Source organism: Melanotaenia boesemani, chromosome 14 (assembly GCF_017639745.1).
Source record: "Melanotaenia boesemani isolate fMelBoe1 chromosome 14, fMelBoe1.pri, whole genome shotgun sequence".
In the NCBI taxonomy this organism is placed as follows: Eukaryota; Metazoa; Chordata; class Actinopteri; order Atheriniformes; family Melanotaeniidae; genus Melanotaenia; species Melanotaenia boesemani.
Genome location: NC_055695.1, coordinates 16,274,563 through 16,288,447, shown reverse-complemented (window position 1 = coordinate 16,288,447; position 13,885 = coordinate 16,274,563). Strand labels below are relative to the sequence as shown.

General features: G+C 38.6%; 2 protein-coding genes across 4 annotated transcripts; both read left to right on the top strand.

Moving 5' to 3' along the window:
• The first annotated feature begins 3,387 nt into the window (after positions 1-3,387).
• zranb2 (zinc finger, RAN-binding domain containing 2) lies at positions 3,388-6,868 on the top strand. Of its 3 annotated transcripts, none has more exons than XM_042006698.1 (10): positions 3,388-3,398; positions 3,480-3,577; positions 4,116-4,168; positions 4,262-4,370; positions 4,551-4,633; positions 4,720-4,796; positions 4,925-5,068; positions 5,158-5,309; positions 5,779-5,838; positions 6,320-6,817. In XM_042006698.1, exons 2-10 carry the CDS (start codon positions 3,522-3,524, stop codon positions 6,636-6,638), a joined length of 1,053 nt encoding a protein of 350 aa, XP_041862632.1. In that variant the 5' UTR covers positions 3,388-3,398; positions 3,480-3,521; the 3' UTR covers positions 6,639-6,817. The 3 variants fall into 3 exon arrangements, with proteins under 3 accessions (XP_041862632.1, XP_041862631.1, XP_041862633.1); XM_042006699.1 differs by lacking the exon at positions 3,388-3,398 and having other exon boundaries at positions 3,433-3,577; positions 6,320-6,469; positions 6,676-6,868; XM_042006697.1 differs by lacking the exon at positions 3,388-3,398 and having other exon boundaries at positions 3,431-3,577.
• Positions 6,869-8,962: 2,094 nt separating this feature from the next.
• ptger3 (prostaglandin E receptor 3 (subtype EP3)) lies at positions 8,963-13,502 on the top strand. The gene is made up of 2 exons (XM_042007251.1): positions 8,963-9,882; positions 10,538-13,502. The coding sequence occupies exons 1-2, from the start codon at positions 9,031-9,033 to the stop codon at positions 10,859-10,861; spliced, it is 1,176 nt and encodes a 391-aa protein (XP_041863185.1). The 5' UTR covers positions 8,963-9,030; the 3' UTR covers positions 10,862-13,502.
• Positions 13,503-13,885: the final 383 nt, after the last annotated feature.

Genomic DNA, 13,885 nt, shown 5'->3' with positions numbered 1-13,885 from the left:
GTCCCCAAAGTGAGGTGCAGCTGCTGTACATGAGACTGTGTGACAGACCAGACCAAACTATTTGAGAAAAGCAGGGGTTTAGATATTGCATTTTGTTCAGTCACACAGGAATCATCAGGAGAGCTCGCCTCTCACCCTGTAAACACTTTATCTGTGCAAGCCACTGATTCCATTTGAAGAACAATGTCTGATCTCAGACTTTGTGTCAGCATCACTCCTTCACTCGTCTGACTTGTCATGATCTGCAGGACCTGACACATTGATATTGTCAGAGAGAAAAGCCGAAGATCACCTGCAAAGCCTTATACTTGTCACTAAAAAGAAATACAATTATTTTATTCTTGTTTTTCTTCAGATGGGATCTTTACTACACTAACACTGATTATCGTTTCTATTAAAGTAAGTATACAGTGAAGAAAAAATATGCTTACAATAAATAGTTTTAAAAAACTCTTTAAATGGCTTTAAACTATCTGCCACAGTAGATGAATATTCAACATTAAGTGCTCTAATGCACTTACACAATCAAAACTGATGATCCAGAGCAAGTTGTTCCATCTTGCGCATTATTACAACTAAACACTAGATTTATTACTTTCATTTTTTTTCACATCATATCACACTCTGTGGACTGCCTTAACAAGAAGTGGTGAGACTGGGTAGTAAAATGCATGCTCTCTGGCTCCCAAAATGAATGTGCTTTAGTGATAAGGACCGGATGAGAGGACAGAAGATACGGCACAATGCAGTGGCACATCTCCCAGCACAAGCTGTTTCACTGTGCAGTAGTCTGCGTTATATAACTCTGATGGGGCTCTCTGGCTCCCTACACTCCACCTACTGAAAGTGTGAACACATACGGCTTTCTCTCTTGCTGTGTTGGACAGTCCTCTGACATATGTGCTGAAACAACTAGACATACTAGTATATTGTACAAATGATATCCAGTCAACAACTACTCCCTGAGCTTAGTTTTGTTTTGCATGTATAAAAAAACATGCCAAATCCTTGATTAACACTGAATCATGAATAAAAACAGTTGATGCTTTATGTCAGTGTCCACCAGCCTCAAACTCTTCACTCTCACCCTGTCCCTTCTCAAAGAACAACTCTCCACCATCTGTCAGTAGGAACGTCATGGTGGCTTGAGGCAGGTTTTTCCAAACCTACATAGATGGCTGCCTTTCCCTGTCAGAGCCTCTGCTGTGCATGAACCTTTCAGCTGTAACCAGCCACTGGGCAAGGAAACGCTGTGAGTCAAGCCAAAGCCTCATTGACACCCATGAAAAAGCTCTCTTAGTAGTGTTATTGACCAAGGATATAATCAGATGGTAGGCTGTACTTGCCCAGGAAAGGACACAATTAAGTTAAAAAAGCAAGACACCACTCCAGTATAAGTGAATGTTGTTTATCAAAGTGCTATTTAATTCCCTTAATTGTCCCTGAATCTTTCATGCAACAATATGCCTCAAATACACCTAACACCAACAATGTCTTCTTATTACTTATACATGGTTTCACTTGCTTTATATCACTGTTATGTGTATATATATATATATATATATATATATATATATATATATATATATTTTACATCCATATATTATATTGTATTATATTGTGAATTACACTAGTGGCGGTCAAATAAGAATTTCCTGTGACAGCATGTGGCTAAATAAAAAAAAAAAACATGCCTCTCTCGCCTCTTGAATCTTATCTTTTCTGGCCTGTAGTCCTAATAAACCTTGTCTGAGGCTCATAAATCAAGTACATGCCCTGCTAACAGATACATGATGATTATAACAATGTATGATTAAAAAATCTTGTTCACTTCATCTCCACAGAACTTAATCAAATAAACTCATCTTGCACAAGAGGGACATATCCCAACCGTGTCATTTCATCCTGATCAAAAATGGGCAAACACGAAACTGAGAGAAAAGGAGAGAAAGTAAAAAGGCTCCAGCTGAAACAGCCTGCTGAAACGACTGCTGGCATGGCTTCAGGGTCACACACCAGCTGTGACAGCAACCTCCAAGGGTCTTTGTTCTTGACCGAGAGGGTGGATAAAGTGGTTCTGGAGCAGCTTGAGATCTAAACTGTAGCAGTTGTTAAGTTTTATCACATGATAAATAACTGCACTTTTAGCCCGTCCTTCACCCTAATTGATGACAAATATCTGTCACCTACATATGTCCCACTGCTTTTTACACATTAACTAGCCTAATATGCACTAATGTTTAGAAATTAAACACGGTTTTATCTTTATTTATTAAATGTTTTGTATCAATGGAGTGATCTTTTGGTTAAAAAAAAAAAGAAAGGAAGTTGTTTTCTATACACACACACACACACATATATATATATATGTGTGTGTGTGTGTGTTTGTGTGTGTGTGTATACTAATAAGGTGTAACATACTGACAGGTGAGGTGAACATCAACAATGCAATAGGCAATATTATGTTGGGAGGATTTGCAATTCACTCCACATCACAAGAAGTACCTAAAACAGTACACAGTACAGTACTCACTACTCAAAAGAGTGTGTCAAAAGACAAACTGGCCTTCTTGATGTAGCTGATTTCCTCCACAGTATAACCTCACACAACCCAGATGAAGATGAACTAGTCATTGTCCGTAAGGAAAGCCAGACTGAACAGTAGGGTGTGTGAAGAAGTGTAGTTAAATATTGGTATTAATTGCCATCTAGTGGTCAACGTTTACACTGCAAAGAAGCGTTACTGGCTAAATCAGGGTTGCTAAATTTGGATCCTGAATATTTAAAGAGGAGGCAGTCTGGGTAGTCAGCAGTACTCATTATTCAAAACATCTTAAATCAGCTTGACTTAAATATTGTGACCTGGAGATCTACTGCCCTACTGTTAATATACAGGCCTCCTCTGTCTATAAAGTCTTAATCATTTTTCTTTCTTTCTTTCTTTCTTTCTTTCTTTCTTTCTTTCTTTCTTTCTGTTTACAAGATAGCCACAAAAAGTTATTTAACAGTGATACAGCTGTTAATGTGTTTGGTATTCAACAGCAGATTAATTACTCATGTTTTATGTTTTATTATTTTAACAGGTTAAACTGGTGTAAGCCTGATCCACCATATTATTTGCTATTTTTGTTGAATTAATACACAACACTGAGAAGACATTATGCTATGTCTTCAGAAAGCCATTATTATGCCGTTATTTGTAGTACTTTGTAAATTTGCATCCTTCTTGAGCTATACGCTATTACACCAGAAATATTACATTACACTTAAAGCCTTTTTATAGTAAGATCATTTATAAAATATAGGGCTCACATGTGTTCGTGCATACATGCGTTAAGCGTTGCCACAAGACATATCTTACTTTGTCTACCATTTCTTCAAATTACATGAGCAATGACGTTTACGAGCTACTGAAAGGAACCTGAAGGCAGCAGTGGTGGGAGGTGAGCTAACGGCCGCTACATGAACATAGTGAGCAGTGAGCACACCGCCACAGTGTCAGCGCGCTAGCAGGCACGGAAATGTCGGGGAAGAGTTTTCGAGTCAGCGATGGGGACTGGATTTGTCCAGATAAAAAGTAAGATCGCCCGCAAAATGTTGTCGCAGCATGCACATCGCCGGTTACATGTAGCAACAGACGCATGCTTAATTTGCTGATCGTGCTAACACGCTGACGTGAGTTAGCTTAGGCCTTTTAGCATTTTGCTCATGCTAGCGTTTCTCAGCAAGTTTCTAAACAAACATGCTATTTTATTTATCTGTTCCACCTCGATGGCTAATCATTATGATGAATAAATGCCTACCCGCTGATCATTTACAGTCAGGGGCTTGGATATATTTAGGTGTTAAGAGTTTCGGTTCTCAGTAGATATGCACAGGATATGAAGTTAGCTTACTTTTTCTGTTGTGTGGGCTGGGGCAAGTGTCTCAGTAGCGTGTGTGGTTATTACAACCTTATCGTAACTTAAGAGTCTTTATTCGAAGTTAGCACTATCACGTTCGCGAACTTAAGTAATTAATTTCGTTATTAACATAGATCGATAGCTGTGGTAAGGCAAATTGTTTGCAGCACACTCAGCTCAGACACAAATGATTCATTTATTCTGCCGTTTCAGGTGTGGAAATGTGAACTTTGCTAGAAGAACAAGTTGCAACAGATGTGGCAGAGGTAAATTTTTCTTCTTAGAACGGTTATTATCTCGCTTAAGATTAATACACCCATAAAAACTGATCTGTTATGAATGCCTTTTTTTTCTTACAGAGAAAACCACAGAGGCAAAGATGATGAAAGCAGGAGGAACAGAAATTGGGAAAACCCTTGCTGAGAAGAGCAGAGGCCTCTTTAGTGCAAACGATTGGCAATGCAAAACGTATGTCACTACTATCTGTTGTTTATGAGACTGTTGTTGTAAATCTCAACTTGAAGATTGCACCTTTTTTTTACACAATTACAGATGTAACCAGCCATTCCAGGTGGTGACTAGATATCTAATAATGTGTTAAATATGACAAAGATCTGACCCCCCCTCCTCATTGTTTTTTTAATAAAGATGTGGCAATGTGAATTGGGCTAGACGATCAGAGTGCAACATGTGTAACACTCCTAAATATGCCAAGCTTGAAGAAAGAACAGGTAACTCAATAGTTTGTACAAGATTCTCCTTTTTATGTTGAGGTCTGTACAGTTTATGTTGTTTTGTTTTTTTCATGATACTTCAGGTTATGGTGGAGGTTTCAATGAAAGGGAGAATGTGGAGTATATTGAACGGGAGGAATCTGATGGTGAATATGATGAGGTGAGTACAATCTACCACTCAGTTATTAAAAATTAATACACGAATAAGTAAAATGATGTATTTCAGTCTCTTAAGTTATCATTGACAGAGGACCAGATAAGTGGCTGCATTATTTCTGTTTGCTACAGTTTGGTAGGAAAAAGAAAAAGTACCGTGGGAAGAGCAACAGCACATCTTCCACTAAAGAAAGTGAAAAGAAAGAAGTGCCTAAAGAAGATGAGGATGAAGAAGAAGATGATGAAGATGGTGACCTGTCCAAATACAAATTGGATGTAAGAGCAGTGACTGGATGTGTACATTGTCATATGTTATACTAGCAGCCAGTGATGCTGCATATTACTAAAATACTAACTTTCTTCAGGATGATGAGGATGATGACGAAGATGGTGATCTGTCAAAGTACGACCTGGATGCCAGCGATGATGAAAAACCGGTTAAGAAAAAGGGCAGCCGCTCCGGTTCGTCCCGCTCTTCTTCGCCCTCCTCCAGTTCCAGTTCTCGGTCGAGGTCCAGGTAAAAGGGTACAGGTCAAGGGTAACTCCGGGCAAAATGTCAGTATCAGCTCGATCTTCCTTCTGGATTTAATCATCTATATCAGTTATATGTCCTGTTTTACTGATTTGATGTTTTCACCTTTTCTTTAACCCTACCTCATCTACAATACAAGAAAACTCGTGGAGAGTCAGTGATCTCTCTTGTTGGGTTTCAAAATGTTTTTGATTTCTTATTATTGTAATTTTAGATAGCAGCTTGGCCTTTAAAAACCTTCAGAAATTTCCTAGTCTCTTTTTATTGATAGATACATGCACTATCCATATATGATTGATGTGTTTGGAATTGTTTTGCCAAGTTTTTACAGGAGTAGTTTAACTTTCAAGCCCACTTGACTATCATGGCTCTGCATTGACACATTAACCATGTACACGATTGTTTCCCCGTGTTTTTGAAAATATTGGAAAGTTTTTATTTTTTTGTTTTTCAGATCCCGATCTAGAAGCTCTTCCAGTTCCAGATCTGGATCTCGCTCGAGGTCTCGCTCCAGGTGAATGAGGTGACATGCACTCTCTCCCTTTAGAGAGTGTATGTCTGGGGCAGCAAGCTCCAGAACAGTTCTACTCCTAAGATCATATGTTAAGCAGAAACTACATAGTTCTCTATATAGATTCAGGTTTATTCCAGGTTTAATTTAGGTCTGAGAGTATAAATAGTCTTGACTTGCTTGACTGAGCTTTACTGCTACTGCGTTCAGGTCTCCAGATAGACATCTGGGGTATTTATCACGCCTCTCTCAGGAGTCTTACCAGCTTAATGCAAAATATTGAAAATAAGCTAAATATTATCGATTTTAAAGCCACTTTAAGGACCTCTAATCAGTGAGCAGTTCAGCTTCTTAGGTCGAACCTTCTCCGTGCCTTAAATCTATAGTTAGGTGCTCTTATGCAGAGAAGCCTGATAAATACCCACACTGGTACGGCCCTGTCTTGATTGTACTGACCTTAGTGCTTGGTTTATTCCTCCAAAAGATCCAGCTCCAGGTCTGGAAAGGGCTCCTCTCCCCCGAAGAGGTCCCGTTCACCCTCCTCCTCACCTGAGAGGAGACAGAAGCGCAGTCGCTCCAGGTCCTCATCTGGAGGGAGAAAACGGAGGCGTTCTAGATCACGTTCGTCCGAAAGGTTTGGGTTTCTGTGGAATACCACAATGGCACTGATTATTGCTAGCCATCTGCTCGCTTTTGGGATGTTCAGAGTTACATACAGATGTTCACATTTTGCCGTGTTAATTCTTTATATCCGGAGACCTTGCTTCATGTATACGAGATGTGCATTTCGCAGAGCCTGCTGACCTTGTCGTTCTTCCCGTGATGTTTTTGTGATTTCAGGCGCCGTGGCCATTCATCTGGATCATCCCATTCTGGCTCCAGTTCAAAAAAGAAATAATTTTCTTTCGGCCTTTAAACCAAGGAAAGGAATCTTAGTGGAAGTGCATGTCGTGTGGCAAAGAAAACATTCGAATCCCTTCAGTATACTGCTCATTGTCATAAAGTCTCTCAAGTCTTACTTCCCTCAAGAAAGGCAGGCACATGACCTGACCCTGTCTTTACCTACATGCTCCATTTTTAAAGCCACATACATCCCATGTTTGTAACTAGGTGTCCAATAAATATTAATGTTTGGTCCTAAAAGAAACTAATGTACTGTGTAGAGAGTGTACTCCATTTAAACCATGTTTGGTTGGAATCTTAAGAACATTTTTTTCCACGATAAATTTTCATCAATTTTTCTTTTTTTGGGGGGGTGGATTTAAAAAAAAAAAAAGCAAAATACTTAATCATCAATTTAGAATAGCTAAGATTTAGCTTTAAGTTTTGGCCGTTTTTTAAAATGTTTTGTGTTTTTCAAGGTAAGTATTTTACTTTTTGATATTGTTTTAATCTAATCTCAGAAGATTCAACATTCTTTGGTTTAGGTTTCAAGTGTGTTTATTCTTCACACGATTGTTGGTTCTTTTGACACCTTTGTACCAAGTTATTCTGTCGCTTTGGAAACGATGAACTCAAAATCTCTTCTTGCTCCTGTTCAATTCGGCATAAACATCTAACATTTAAGGGTAAACTGTGGCAATAGTCTTTTTATTGGTATAACGACTAAAATGTACACATGTAAATAAAATCCTGTCAACATTTTTTCTTTGTAGTACTGTGTTTTAATTCCATAATGATGACAATGGGAAATATTAATGAACATGGAAACCTGCAAAGATTTTATATGTATTCTGATGAACACCTTAGTGTTGTGTTTTTGAAAAGAGGATTATTTTAGTGTGTTTCCAATTCAGCCAAATTCTCAACAACTGGGCGATCAGTGTGCAGTGCTGACAGCTAATAGAGGGATTTTCAGTATTTATGAAATAAGGTGAAGTCTACAAGTCCTTTACCTCAAACTGGCCCACAAGAACCACCGTCCTTCAGGTTGTTCATGCTGCTCTCCAACAAACCTGATTTATATTAACCGGATACAATAGCTTGTCAAATTCTACTCAATAAACCCTTCATTACATGTTGAAGCAGAAATCTTACTGCTGCTGAGAAGGTTTGGCCCAAGAAGCTGTACTAAGTGATTTGGTGTCCTTGAAGCTGCTTTAACCTTATATTTTGCCTCTTTAAATAAGGGGTGTTACACTGGTAAAACTCTTGAGAGGTGTGATAATGGGCCTTGAGGACCAGTTTAAGGTACATGTTGGTAATTGGTTCACTTCAAATTTCAAACTGTATTGGGTAGATTCATTAGGAAACTTGAATTAAGCAAGATTCTATAAAAAAAAAAAAAAAGAAACCTTCAAAGTAGGCTGCTGGTCCCTGTGGTTAGTGGCCTTTGTCTTAATAAAATACGAAGTTAAGACTGGTGGAACAAATGTATATAGTTGGGAGGACATTTTCTGATTTAGAAATTTCTGAAAGTTTTTGATAAGCATCTAAAATTGTGTTTTGAGGTACTAAAGGATGAAAGTGACTTTATTTACCTTTTAATAGCTCACCCAAAGTAAAGCTGTGATGTATTGGTTTGGTTATTATTGTCACTGTCTACAATCGCCTTTATTGAAAGTGATGTTGCACTTCACATTACGGCCAACAGGTGGCAGCTGTTGCTTCTAAGATAAGCAGCACTGAAACAGATGCAGCTTGTTAAAGCAATTAAAGTTATGTCCTACAAGTTAATAAGATGACTTCTCGCATTTAATCTGTATAAATATCACAAATTATAGGCTACAATAAACACAAGGAAGGGGACTCAAGAGTTTTAAGTAAGCTGCTCTGGTGCACTTGGTTGATACTGAGAAACATGCTGTCTGGTGAAACTACACTTATTTAAGATAAGGTTTTGGCTTTTCTCGCAGTATGGTCTTGTTTGAGCTAGTTGCATGAGGGTATATGTGCCTATGGATCGCATCAATTACTTTTTTTTATGTAAACAGCATTTTTTTAAATTTGTCTCAGTTGCTCCTGTTCGTAAAAATTGATATTGTAGGCTAAAAAATTTACACATATTATGTTTATTTTGTTGATTTAAAAATGGCAACATCAGCTCTGCGCCCTTCCCAAGTCCCGCCTCCATCGCGTAAAAGGCTTGACGCGCTTTTACGCACCGCATTTACTCGGAGAAGCTGGAAGCGCACAATCATACAGGACCGCTTCAGAAAGGATATTTGCTATATGTAACTTTACTCTGGCCTAACAATGACTATAGACGATTGCACTACTCCGGGGGCCATTAAAAACACCATAGAAGAGATGATGGGCTCCAACATCTCCGCGACATTGCGCCAAAACAATTTCACCAGAAATTCCAGTTGTGGAACTGTATCTGTTGGATTCCCAATAACCATGATGGTAACTGGCATGGTTGGAAACTCTTTAGCTCTCATTCTGGTGTGTATATCCTACAGAAAAAGGGAAAATAGAAGGAAAAAGTCTTTCTTGCTTTGCATTGGATCACTGGCATTGACTGACCTGTTCGGGCAGCTTATGACTACTCCAGTTGTGATATCTGTCTACCGGGCTGGTCTGAAATGGGAACTTATCGATCCATCTGGCAAGCTATGCACCTATTTTGGCGTGTGCATGACAACTTTTGGCTTGTGCGCCCTCTTCTTATCCAGTGCCATGGCGATAGAAAGGGCCATGGCGATAACAAATCCCCACTGGTACTCGAATAACATGAGGACAAGTGTGACAAAGCAAATTTTGGTTGTCATATGGTGTCTTGTGTTGCTGTTTGCTCTGCTGCCCATTGCAGGGGTCGGCGAATACACCCGCCAGTGGCCGGGCACCTGGTGCTTCATCAGCACGGGGGACAGCAAAGCCGCGGGCAGCATGTTCTTCTCCATTACTTTCGCTGTACTTGGGATTTTTTCTCTGCTTGTGACACTCTCCTGCAATGTAATGACGATTCGAGGTTTAATTATCCGGTGTAAAACAAAGTCTGGCACTTCTCAATCTTCAAAACAGTGGGAACGTCTCACCACGGAGACCGTCATTCAGCTGTTAGGGATTATGTGCGTCCTGTTAATATGCTGGTCTCCCCTGCTGGTATGTTTTCTAAGGCAATTGAAGCCTAAACTTTTACTATAAATGAAATTCAGAAGCATGCATTTATATCACAAAAGACTCAGTCATGATAGATGTCTGATTCGTGCAAAATGACTTGATTTCATAATCATGTAGAGTGTGGCAGTCGAAATAATATTCAATTCATTAAAGGTTTTTAATCGTTATTGGTTGTTTTTATAGACAAATTTAGAGCTTTCATCTCTGGAAGTACTTCATCTCCTGTTTGCAATGTAATGCAAAAATGACACTGCAACCCTTTAAGTTCCCATATTACTCACCCCTCATGTGATTTTTATTCCTGCACTGCATCCACACACACACATGCACAAAAAAACAGTTAGTGTGCTTTGTATGATTCCTTTTAAATGCTACTGCTCTTTGGTATTAAGAGGTAATCCACTTAGGGGTTCTGTTTGGGGGTCTGTTCATTGTGTTATGAGGTCATGCACTGTCAGTCACATATTTCATAGTCCCCATAGTCATATTAATAGAAGTCACAGCACTGTTGCTGCACAGAGAGAAGGTTCACAGACTGTTAACATTGTGTTATTGTCTTGCTTATTAATAGCAGTTCAGTTAAGCAACATGTTCAATGTGGAGGACTTAAAGATCTTTCTAACTATCTTCTCCTCAGGTACTGATGCTGAGGATGATCTCCAACAAGGTGTCCTCCCATGAATGTTCAGAAGCACTAAATTCCAATCACATGTCTGGCCGTGATACCCAACTAGACTGCAACTTCTTTCTGACAGCGATACGTCTGGCCTCACTCAACCAGATCTTGGACCCGTGGGTTTATCTGCTCCTCAGGAAGATCCTTCTGCGCAAATTCTGTATCATGGCTAATGCTGTTTCCAACTGCTCCACAGAGGATCAGAAGCAGACTCAGACAGCACTGGATGCTCTTAACAAGCAAAACCAAGAAAGTAACAACCTTTATAAATCACAAAGTAACTAAGTCAACCTTTGACAGTAGTTGCTATCTTATGACTCTGAGGCTACATGGCTTTCAAAGACATCAAAATGGCTTTAAAATGAAAACAGAAATGGTGAAAGAAAAGGGTGGATTAACCCTGACACAAAAGTTTTCTGCTGTAGGATCCAAGTTTACTCAAAGCATTTGATTTGCTTTTGCCACATTCCATTTGAACATCACCTAACCAGCATGTGGATGCATGATTGCGTCATCTTTTGCATATGGCTGCTGTGTGGCCACCATGAACTCTCTCATTGCCAGTTTTAGTAGCAACTTCTGCCAAATCCAAGACCTGAATGTGGGTGACTTCAGAATGACAAGTGGTGCATTTACCGAGCACTGCTGTCAATGACTTGAACCCATAAGCTAATTAAAACACATTTCTTTTAGGAATATTTGTGAATAATGATATATATTTAAAAAAAATCTTGTAGTTATAAGTGTAAATGTCTCACATGAAACCTGCCACTTTGCTTAAAAAAAACTGCTTGTTCAGAAGCAGAGAAATATTATCTGGAGCCAGCTGCTGATTGAACTTATTTATTAATGTGTGTAATGTTAATTTAGTTGCTTCTGTGACAAATGTTGATGATTATACCTGCTTGGTATCAGTTGTTGTTAATTAATGATGTACAACACATGACACTCCTTGGGAAATGAAATGTCAAGTATTTAAGTTCAGTTCCAGTTTCACTTTTTTGTCCTCATCATAGAAAAGTAAAGTTTTTCAGGCAGGCAGAAGCTTTAATGCAGCTTCGCCTTCAGTTTTAATTACATATAGTAGTCAAAGTTCATTCCAGCATTTATTTAGTGTCATTTAATTTTGTCCATGTACCTGCAAGGTTACCCCCTAATATAGTGAATTATTCATATCCCTTAATACTCAAAGTGATATTTAATTGAGGGCTCAAATGAAATAAATGTAGTATCTAATAACTTGGTGTGCTCTCAGTGCCACCTTTCTAAAGTGGAAAAGAAGGGAAGAACATTGATTTGAGTAGATTTACAATTCCTTCAAAATTAAAAAATGCATCATATCCTCTGCTTGTAAATATTTTCAGTCAGGCAGGTAAAAGACACCTCAAGGTCTGGCACATTTGTTGTCATGGTAACCTTCAAATAGGTTGAAGCTAACCCACAGCTCTGCCTTTTCAGTACGTAAACCCAAAAGATCAGGTTAATGTGAGTCGCCTGCTCTGCCTGTTTCTGCTTTTGCCTTTTAACTGTGACAAGGCTCAACGATAACGAGCTTATCGGAAATTGTTATCGCTAAAAGCCACGTGAAAGATGAACAATTTTTGTTGCCATGTAACTGTTCCGTCTGCCAGCAGAGACAGCAGATGTAGAGTTTATCTTGTTTTGATAGTTAGACCTGTTGACTTTAGTGGCCCACTCAAAGGATTAACCTTGTTTGTTGAGAAAAAGCATAAAAGGGTTTTATAAAGTGCAGAAGTTTTTTTTTTCCCCCCTAGCAGTAATTTCTTGACATGATTTATGAGCTCTTTATGAGCTTTCCCATTTTCCCATGAATGTGAACTGGTAGTACAATGTGTGTGTTTTATGAACGCGTGAACATCTAATTAGTATTATATTGACATGAACTGTTTTTAGTTAAAATAATAATTAAACTAATTGAGCTTGTGGCCATGCATAAAGAACAGTTATCCCAAGCATATCTTTACCATATGCAGCAAATGAATATAAACTTCAACAGTCACATCTGTGCTTTAGTTTTTTCATTTAAAACTATGATTATTAATTGACAGGTTGCAGCTGGATGTGGCTCTAACCGCTTCTACTTGATTCTGCATCATGTTATTATTTCAGTGCTTTTAAATAAAGACAAAATAATTGCACTATGGAAACAACCTTACCGTTTACCTTTCCATAACACCCAACCCCATCCCAACAACGAAAAGGAAAATGGAAGAATAGTGTGTTCAGGCATAGTACATTCCTTAATGGACCCAGTAAAAGCCAAGGCAATATTTGCGGGGAACATTTCCTGTTGTTCTGCTGCACAGTCATGCTTATGAATTATGCATGCTCAATTGATCCAAGGGCACAACAGAGTAACATGAGATGAAGAAATCAGCAATTTGGTGTATTGATTCTCAAGTTGTAGCCTTCAAAGCTGATGATGGTTACTGTTTTGTCTCATTAAGAGGTGTGCTGAAATTCTACCTAATGCAAACTGTTGCACACAAAAAAAAAAACTGCGCTAATCAATCTTTGCTGTAAAGACTGTTAATTTGGCTCAGTCATGTATTACAATGAGGTTACTTTGTTTCAGGACCAGGCCATTTCAGTAGCAAGTCTTACACACAGGAGACTTGGGAGAGCCAATTATAAAACCATTTTCAGAAGCCCAGAGAATCCAGATTTGCCAGCTGGCCTCCTTTTGCTCACTCATGTCACTAATGCATGGAAGTCATTTACTGATTGTCTCATGAGCTTGATGTCTTCAGATTTCCAGATATGGATGTCACTGATAGGAGTTTGTTTGATATTTTGCAGTTGAACTTCAACACAAATTCCACAGCTTCTTATATGTGCAGATTGTTTGTTGGAAAAGTCAGCTTCCAGGGAAATCTTTAAATAAAATACTTGATTGTGGTATTAATATTATTCTCTCTCTGTCTTATAAATGAACCAACTCTGCCTTCTGTCAAGCATCCAGTTGTCCTGAACACTTTCTCTGACCATTGAGTATAAACACCTGATTATGACACCTATTACAATTGTATTTCCTTGCAAGAACCTGACAAAATCTTTTCTGTCATTGTTTATGTCGAAGGTATCGAGAGATGAGAAGCAGACTAACAGGTTGAGTATCACAAGCCATTTCCTGATAAGATCAACAATGACCCTTTGCTGTTGTTTCTTAAGCATACATAATGAGAAACTAATTTCAGAAACCTTTTTTAAATACTCCCTTTTCATAACTGATGCCCAGTCATTGCACAAAAAGAGACATTAAAGGTATTTGCTGTTGGGTGAGGCAAG

Coding starts and splice junctions, on each gene's coding strand:
- zranb2 (XM_042006698.1), top strand. CDS start 3,522: ATGTCGGGGAAGAGTTTTCGAGTCAGCGATGGGGACTGGATTTGTCCA. Junction 4,634..4,719: donor CAAGCTTGAAGAAAGAACAG/GTAACTCAATAG, acceptor ATGATACTTCAG/GTTATGGTGGAGGTTTCAAT. Junction 5,069..5,157: donor TGTCCAAATACAAATTGGAT/GTAAGAGCAGTG, acceptor AACTTTCTTCAG/GATGATGAGGATGATGACGA.
- ptger3 (XM_042007251.1), top strand. CDS start 9,031: ATGACTATAGACGATTGCACTACTCCGGGGGCCATTAAAAACACCATA. Junction 9,883..10,537: donor TATGCTGGTCTCCCCTGCTG/GTATGTTTTCTA, acceptor TCTTCTCCTCAG/GTACTGATGCTGAGGATGAT.